This window comes from Phaenicophaeus curvirostris, chromosome 4, assembly GCF_032191515.1.
Source record: "Phaenicophaeus curvirostris isolate KB17595 chromosome 4, BPBGC_Pcur_1.0, whole genome shotgun sequence".
Classification (NCBI taxonomy): Eukaryota; Metazoa; Chordata; class Aves; order Cuculiformes; family Cuculidae; genus Phaenicophaeus; species Phaenicophaeus curvirostris.
In genome coordinates this window covers 68,290,474-68,299,924 of record NC_091395.1, presented here as the reverse complement: position 1 = coordinate 68,299,924, position 9,451 = coordinate 68,290,474, and the positions used below count along the sequence as shown (strand labels likewise).

Below are 9,451 nucleotides of genomic sequence, written 5' to 3'. Positions count from 1 at the left end.
AAGGTGCTGGAGGGTAATTGAAGTTGTTGGCCCACCAGGTTCTGTGATCCTTCCTGACAGTGTTTGTACAAGGACAATGTGGGCAGGTGTGAGCCCAGTGATCAGTGCAGGTGTTGCCCTTCTTGGAGGATCACGCCCAGACTAAGAAGCCCCAGTGGGAAGCAGAGTGTGTTAGCTCTGCCCCAGCATCGTGCTAATGCACTTGTTTGCTGTTTTGGTGGGGAATGGGCACACTAAACTTCTTTTCCTGCCCAGGATATAATGTGTAGATGCTCCTGTCCATCTCCCACAGCCTGCAGGACGTATGTAAAACTTCTGAAAAGGAAGTATGCAAGCAAATTCATCTGCTAGCTCAGAGATGGAGTGGAAAGCACTTTGAAAAGTACAGTTATGTTTGTGCAAAGGTAAAATGCTAAGGTGCAAAGAGGAGGAGAAAAAAACCACAATGAGGAAAGTCGACAGAGGCGAGAAACGCAGGGACATGGAATGTACTGTGTTGAGACAAAAGAGGTGACTCCGAGAGTGAGATTTTGCACGTTTGACTATCACAATGTAGCAAAAACAATTTGTGAAGTGTGGAGCAGGGCTGTGCGCTTGGGAAAAGCAGCATCGCTCCTGCCAGCAGCTGTGGGCAGGGATGCAGTAAGGAACATGTGGGGCTACAAAGAATTCCTCAACCTGATGGGAGAGAAACTTGCAGCAAACAAAGATAAGTGAAAACTGAACAGCATGATTGCAGTATAGTAAGGACAAAGTAAAGGATGTTTTGGATTGAACAGTGTGATTGCAGTATAGTAAGGACAAAGTAAAGGATGTTTTGGAAAAGAAGTGTGCTGGGAGTATAGGTCACACAGAAAGCAGGACTGCTTAATGCAAGTGAATGCAGATACATACCCGTGTTAAACTGTGGAAAAATTGTTTTAATAATACATATTCAAACCAAAAAATCCAAATAATTCGTAGAACAGAGAAAACAACTTCATCGATTCATTAGTTCCTTTAGGCTGAAAGCTCCCTTAGTGTCTCCCATGGGATGCGGTAGCTGCACTCAGTTACCAAAATATAAATGCAGAGGGAGGGGAGCAGCACAGGAAAACTGAGATACAACCGCTGCCTTCAGAGGGCACCGAGGTGAAGGTGACAGCAGAGAATGGGGTTTTATGCAAGTTCTCCAGGGAACTGAAGGACTTTCCCATGAAAAACCTTTCTTGACCTGAGGCCAAAGGCTTCAACAAAGAGGAGACTTCTGCCCTGATACGACTTTTTTTTTCCCCTTTTTTCTTCCCTGCAGAGAAAAAGGACTGGTGAGTGATCTAAGATGAAAGGTGCAGTGTTGCAATTTTGGGGCATTATGTCAGTTGTGAGAGAGCAGACTCTGAACTGGGGGGAGGGGGGAAGGAAATTCTGAGGCATTAATAGAAACCCCATTATTAGAAAACTCAGAAATAATCCTTGATAAACCCACTAACATTTACCAAGAAAAGAAAATTCTCCAGTGGATATGAAAGCTTAAGAGAAGAGACAGCAGGCAGTGCTCTGAGCATGATAAAAAATTAAAACCATTACAAGATAGAGAGACCTGAGGTAGCGTGTCCTGCAGAGCTAAAACACTGATCCCTGTGGAGCTGCAATGCAAGCTAAGCAGCAGCGGAGTTCTGGGGGGAGAAAAATAGGTAAAATCTGCAACAGATTGTGTCATTTTGCTGCAGGTGTGCGGTGTGAGCTGGGAGAGGAAGAACCTCGGCCGGGGGAGCTGATTCTGCTGCAGCGGGAGATCATCAGCCTGAAAGGAAAATTGGGCTCTTGTGGAGTTGGTTGCTGTGTGCAAGCCAGCATGAAGCTAGTGATGCTGGAACAGATCCATAGTCAGGAGAACGTAAATAGATGAAATTCAGGGTTAGAGTTGGACGTTTATCCCTGCAGACAGAAGATGGGAACTAAGCACACATAACAAATTGGGAAAGTTAGAGTTTAGAGCACGTGCTTCGTAGGGTCTTAGGAGACTGCATGTCACCCTCCTGAATTGACAGGGGAGTAAAATGGTGGCTGTGTTTGGAGATGCCTGAAGAGAAAGAAGATTGCTCAGCAAGGCAGCAAAATGTATTCCAGGAGCCCAATTCTTCTATAGTTTTCCCACAGGCTAAAAGACATAGCCTGAAGACTCTAGGAAGAGAAGAGCTCAGAGCTGAGGGAGGATGCCCTGAGTGTGGCAGAGCAAATACAAAGCTTGAGTCCTTGGTTGCAGCCAGAAGAGTTTCTGACTAAGGCTTGTGTGTTATATGTACGTATTTAAACCCACTACCATCGGATTATCACTATAAGCACCCCTGTGTATACATATATATACACTGCTGTTGGGTCATGTCTATACATGCATTGGCATGAGGCAGTGGTAGTTTTGGTTGAACAGGTTTGATTTATTTCCAAAATAAATACATTATGGTGAGGTGTTAGCACAGCCAGTTAAAGATGCTCACCAAATGCCTGTCTTGGAGACAGGAGAGACAGAAAAACTGGCACGCTGAGCTATGTCGGGAATTGCATGTCTAGCTTGACTTGAGCTGCGGGCAGCTGCAGAGCTCTGCTGTCCCAGTCTGTCTGTTGGGCACAAGGTGTTAGTCCTGTTAAAGAGCTTGAGAAACCGAAGAAGAGGCTGAGAAAGTACAGAAACAAAAGGCTGAAAGTAATCTGATGGAAGCCAAATTTAGTGAGCATTTTCAGGTACCTTTCATTTCACAGAAATGTGCAACTCCTGTTCTTTTACAGACTTTGAGTGTGCCCAGGGAGCTAGTCGGGAGGGGTAGGTAGAAAGGCTCAAGGGGTGTGGGATGGGTGAGTCTCTTCCAATCCCAGCTTTAGAGCTACTGTGCCCAGGCTGATAAGGTTTTGGGGTCAGGGTGCGTTTGTCCAGTTGCAGCACTGAAAGGGCAGGCCCTGCCAGTGGGGCAAAGCAGCCTAAGCATCAATATGCTCAAGCAGAGGAGAAACAGCACGGCCTGCTAACTGTGAGAAAGGCTCGATCTTAGCTAAAGTGACATTTAAATACGGGTACATACTTGTCATTTTCAGCTTGGACACTGGAATTACTGTCCAGCACTCCTGGGAGATGCCGTATCCTGCAGACAGCGCTGATACCGGCATCCCACAACTTTTCCACTCTAGGCACTGTGCTAACAGAGGGAGGACAGACACAAATGTTTCTATAGCCAAATCTGAGCTCTGCCCACCTGGGCCTGTGGCTGTACCTGCTTGCTGTCAGCAATACAAACCCTGGAAGCACCTGGAGCCTTGCCCTGGTTTGCTTCCAGCTGGGGCTGTGGCTCTGGGAAGGTTGGTTCCATAGGGTTCTTTGATATGGATAAAATCTACCAGAAGCGCAAAGCGATGGGGGTTGGGGGGGGATGGAGGGGATGGGGATAAGCCTGGAGAAGGAGGGGAAGGCAACTGCCTTTCATCTATGTGCTAGGCTGGCTAGATTGCCTCTAGCACCTGCACCAGCTGGAGAACAGGGTGCTAGGACTGTCTGAGAGGTATCACTATCTATACCCTTAGTTCCCCACCAGTAAATCTTTCCTGTGGCATGAATACAAATTATTTGCATTTGAATCTTCTCCATTTCTTTTATTTAGCCTGCTTTGAGTTGTCAAGCAGCTTTTTACACTTTGCACTGAGCACAGAGTAGCTGTGCAAGCTGCCGAGCAAGGGGACCCTCCACCGGCGCTTCCAGCCAGCTCAGGGATCGCAGCAACCAGCTGCAGGTGAGTTTGGATTTGGGAAATGGCTTTGTCTAACCAATAGTCGTGTCCTGGTCGCCAGTGGACTGTCATCTGCTGAGCTGAGCCATGTGGCTGGGCTGATTCTCCACTGAACTGCACCAGGTCAAGCCCAGAGCGACATCACTTTGGTGTTCGGGGAATTTTGCCTCTAGCTTCAGCGTTTACAAGTCCTGTTAAACCTGAACAACCACAATCTGGGGCTGTTCCTTTAAAAACATCAGGTGAAAACGACAGTTCCCAAAGCTTAGTGAAGTAAATTTATCTCTTGGGAATACTGCTTATACACCAGGAGGGTTTGGGTTTTTTTTTTGCTGTAAGAAACAGATGGGTTTATGGATTATAGTTGCCCATGTTAGTGTCTACCCTTGATTCTTTCTGTTTTCACACGCTTTCCACTGCAGGTACTGAAAAGCTTGGGTGAAGGGTGTACTTACAAATACTTGCTCCCAAGGCTGTTGCAGGGAGGTTTCAGTGTGCAAAGTTCCCTGTCCTCTCTCAGCCATCAGCCAGTGACTCCCAGGTCACACCTGGATTAAAAATCACATTTGTTTAGCCAAAGTTCAACTTAGAAATCTATTTAATTACGCTGGTGTAAAACCTTTTGTGAGTGTTTTTCTGTGTGCTTTAACTGAAATCTGCATCGCCTTGGTTTTCTTTGGGAAAAATGAATCTGTTTAAGAGTATCCGTATAGGTTTGCAATTGGTTTCAATAAACAGAATTAAAACCAGGTTTTGCTTAAATTGCTGCAAGTTTTGATGCAAGAAAGGCCTCCGTGAAACTGAAAATCCCCTTGATTCTTCGGGAGGGTTTCTCTCCCCTGCGACTCACACTTTTTGTGCGATCAAATGTGCTGCGAACCAGTCTGCAGGTTCTCCAGTATCCAATCTTTTCCTGAAACAAGCAACCTACTTTGAGTTTAGCAGCCTCTCTCCTGCCCCTGACTGGCTCTTGCGCTTCCAATCAGGCACAGAGGAAACATTTAAACACGCAGCCCCTCTGCTTTGCCTCCCTGGCTCTGCTCAGAGCAGGAATCAGCCATGCAACTCAGCCCAGGTAAGGCCACACTCCACCATCCCCATTGCGGTGATGTTACGTTTAACAGATTTTCCCCTCCAAGTGCTCAGTTCGCTCTTTGCCTCCTCACTGCACAGAAAGGCGGGGAGAGTAAAACCTTCCCGTGCCCGGACGAGGCAGACGCTTGGTGAGAACAACTTGCACACAGCTGCTGCTTGGCCCTGGTACAGCTGACACCAGCAGCTTTTCCCCGCTGAGGGCTGGGATGGGAAAGGCTGATGGGTGGGATAGGAAGGCTGCCAGCGGCTGTGGAACCGGCCCAGGTCCTTGTCCCACTGGTGCACGTGAGCGGGGTGGGTGCTGGGTCTGCGTGGCAGCCCCTCCAGCTCACCCTCTTGGGATGCTGATTTTCCTGGGCAGTGTACATGGCAGCGGATAAAGTGGCGTTGAGTTTGCCACCGATGAACAGAACCACCTCCTAAAAACCTCCTCTCTACCCTCTTCATTCACGTGCTGTTAAATTACCCTGATGCCTGAGCGTAATTTTCTGACTGCTCCTCGTGCCCGTGAATTACCCAACGTGGCGTGCTGGATCCTTAGCTGCAGGACAGTTTTTCCAGTTGTTTGTTTTGAAAGCTCTTAAGAGCAATATACTATCAGCTGAGGTTTCTAATTTACTCTGAATAGCTAGTCTGCTGCCACTCAAGTATAATTCTCATTAGCATCTCAGCTAACAAGCTTCAGTGTTTGCCCTCCTAATTAGCTTCTAGTTAGAAGTCTTTCCCTACCCTAAGATGTGCTGTTGTTAATTGCAGTTCCAATTGCTTTTACAGCAAACTCCTGAGAGACTGCAAAAACTGCTGGTTTATATAGCCTGATCGATATCTGGGATACTTACAACCACTGGTTCTTTATTCTCCTGTCTATACAGCATGTTTATGCAAAGAGGAGGGGGAGGTAGATCTGCAGCTTTAAAAATAAATGAGGAAATATTTTGCCTTTTAGACAGGTGATACGATCTCAAAGCAAGACTGCTTAAAGCAAAGTACAACTTTCACAGCTCTTGCTGCATGAACTGCTTTCCAGGGTTTTTTATTTTTCCATGCAGCTGTCCATACAAGGGCTGATTTTCCATGCCCATGGATTTCGTGAGCACCCCATAAAGTGCCCTATTGATGCTGAGTTTCAAAAGCGAGTGTATTTGTCTGTTGCCCGGACAGAGTGTGTGTCAGGTTAGCTATTTCTTCTAGGCTGCTAGCTCAGGATGGTATTTCTGTGGAATGCTCTTAGCATGGTTTAATGTATGCCTGCGAGTTGGATTAACCCCTTATTCCCTACAGCCCAGCAGTGCTTACAGCATCTTTGGTACTAGTGGGCTTCAGCAGCTGTGGCTCTGTAGAACAGGATAATCCAGTCAGTGGAACAGGGTGTGTGGTTGGGCGAGTTCCCACTAGAACAGATAGAGAAAGGTACGTCTCAGAAGTTTCACAAAATACTTTAAGTTGTCAAGTGCCATGGAAATGAACTCATTCTGTGCTGCCTTTCAAATCACACAGTTACTTCTCAAAGTGGGGAAAAGTATTGCTCAGCTTGTGAAGTTTCACTAGTGAACTTTGTCACTCCAGAGTACTCCTGTTCCTGCTTTCTAAACTGACACCCACTTTTTGCTTGGGGTCGTAAATTTGTTTAATTAATCAGACCCCGTGCATCCTTTTGCTCTGGGTAGGATAAGAAGAAGGCAGCACGGAAACAGAATACTGAATTTTATCATAGGATGCCTGGATCCCTCTACCTTGATAACTGCTTTCTGCTTCTCTTTTTCCATTTTGAGGGGTAAGGTCTTGACATTACCAGTATGAACAAACTTAGATGATAAAGATGAGTCTTTTTTATTTGTCTTGGGAAATGTACTGTAATCATACCATGCTTTATTCTGCTGTGACTGAAGGCTCTGGTTCTAAAGGACACATGCACCTGAGCAGAATGCCCTTAAAGCAACATATAAATGTAGGGAGGTGCCAAACCCAATTGTAGTATCAGGGTTTTAGAAAGGGAAAATTTCTGGTTAAGTATATGCTTTGGTTCATAGCCTATTAAAAATTTAATTTAAATATCGCCAGCTCACACTAATAGCAATAGATTTAATTAGCCATACGTCTTTCAAATCTGATTGCTTTAGAAAAATGCATAAGCATTTAGATGGACCTAAGGTAACTGTGCAAGTTGAAAAGATGGGAGTACGTTTACACAATGTTGCATATATGTCTGGTTTTGTTCATGTAAGAATATTTAGTCTCTTGGTAATAAATTATTCATTAGTGAGTTTTAGCTGCTAAAAAAACCCCAAACCCACCAGCATTTTACATAGCCCTTGATGAGAAGCTGATTTTCTTAATTTGACTACCTATATCCAATTAACGTGTTGGAAAACAGGAGTAATGATGGTGAGCAAATCTCAGTGTTTGAATCTATTTCAGTTACATAACAAAGAGGTGTAGTTAAATGCACTGTTTAACCTTTTTTATCTGCAAAATTAGATTCCAAATCACAACTATGCCATTAACTGTGCTGTACCTTAGTTACAGATGGCAGCATAAAGTGAAGCACAGTCAAATGATATAACTTTTTCAGAAATAAATAAATACAAATTGAGTTCAGGTTTGAGGAAAGAAAAAAAAGACATTTCAAGTGAAGGGTCTCTAGTGTAAGTTGCTAAGGGGCATGGTTTAGTGTTTGATAGGAATGGTTGGACTCAATGATCCGGTGGGTCTCTTCCAACCTGGTTATTCTATGATTCTATGATTTTATGAAGTATTAAATACAGATGAAATCAAAGAATTAAACAAAGCAAAAAGAAGAATTCAGAAGAAAGGGCTCTGTTGGTAAAACAGAGAAGGACACAAATCACTTAAGTGGAAGTCCAGCTACTGAGGGACTTCGTCCTCAGAGGAAAAAAAACTCAAACCATCCCCAAACCCATAATAACCCTTTTGGATCAAAATTGTGAGATGCAACCAATACGCTCGTGTGAGCCATCAGACATGAGTTTTCACGTCCTGCAATGTAAGGGAGGTGTTAATTATTTTATCCAGTTGTGATAATAATATTTTTTCTTATTCCTCCAGGGTCCAATTTGTGAGAACTTCAGTGCTCTTAGTGTCTGGAGGGAACTCCTCCAAAGACCGGAGCTTGGGCTATAACAATTATACTGCCCTTGCAAATAGTTGAATAGATAAAGCTGAGTATGTAGGGCTTCTCATGATCTCTGCCTTCTGTAACATGGCTTGCTCTAAACGTATTTGTTATCAAGCCAGTTTATATAGTGCTGGCTTATTGTAAAATTTGTTATGTGAAGAGTTTTTGTTGATGTGATTGTAAGCTAAATTCCTGGCATGATCTTTTTGTTAAGGCAAGCAGTAAATTATATTACGGAATAGAGAACTGGTGATAATGTACCACCTACAGTAGAAAGAATTATGTTGAAATAAGTCAAACATACTTGATTGAATGGGTTCCTCTATAGACCAGGTAAAGCTTTGACTCCATCAGTTTCAGTAAATGTTCATGAAGTTTTTTGAATCTGAAAATGGAGAGGTTCTCATAACCTTAATTCTTTCTTTTAATAAGATGATGATCCAGGCTATTTCTTAGAGCAGAACACCCTTTCTGCACAGATCGTTAGAGAGGGCATCCCCTGAATGATTTATACTACACGTACCAGGTGTGCTGATTATGAAATTTCCCTTGAGGCTCTAAAAGGAAATGAAATCCTAATAAATGCATGAGATACTGGAACAATGCTAGAATTGCCTGGGTGAAAATCAGTCATCTATGTCAGTGATCCTCCTTATAGTGGTTTTTAGAAAACATTAGAGAAGATAATCTTCTTAGTCTTGTCATCCAAACTATCCTGAAGGTGTGAAGGAACTGCCATTCCAAAGAAACTCACTGCTCTTGTGGGAAACAAAGAAAGAATGAGGCGAGAGGGATACATATCTTATCTCGGAGAGATGTGGAGGTGGCAGTGTTGATATTGGTGTTGACTGTGTTTGTAATTAGTATTATTGCACAGTGATGACTGAAACATGGCCCTGAAACCGTCTGGAAAATTCTCCTTATCAAAATGCTGCCTGAGAAAATCAGAGGACTTTGTTTTGGTAATATGGGCTGCTCTTGTATTGGCAAATGGAGTGGTTTCTTTTGGAAGAGAGATTTGTATTTGAGTTGCTTGTTATCACGACAGTATTCAGTGACGTACAAGGGAAGAACGGGTCTTTCTCTGCAGAAGTAAATGGAGAAATACCGATGGCACTAAACGTAGTATCAGAAAAGGAGAAAGATCTTCATGTGAGAGATAACAGGGGAAGCAATGTATGGATGTGAAACAACTTTGTGTAACAGGGAAAGGACAGCACTGGTTTTAGCCCAGAGCAATATGCAATGACCGGGACAAACTCCGTCTTCTTGCCCTAGTCCAAACAAAAATCTCTAAGAAGTGGAATACATAAATATAAGAATGATTCTTACATTTTTATCGTTCAAAGGAACAGCTAAAAGAGTAGGTTACTTGCAGTGATCATGGTGCCAGTGAGAAGACATTATAATATGAGCTCAAGGAAGTGTCTATCTTTCTTCCATCAAAAGGCTTGAGCAGAACCCT

At 43.8% G+C, this 9,451-nt stretch overlaps 1 protein-coding gene across 1 annotated transcript in view; it reads left to right on the top strand.

Moving 5' to 3' along the window:
• Nucleotides 1-4,799: 4,799 nt before the first annotated feature.
• MSANTD1 (Myb/SANT DNA binding domain containing 1) overlaps nt 4,800-9,451 on the top strand; it is a 43,528-nt gene continuing 38,876 nt past the window's right edge. The window contains exon 1 of the mRNA XM_069856418.1: nt 4,800-4,830. Within this exon, the coding sequence (XP_069712519.1) occupies nt 4,815-4,830 (16 nt within the window). The 5' untranslated portion in view covers nt 4,800-4,814. The remainder of the gene's footprint in view (nt 4,831-9,451) is intronic.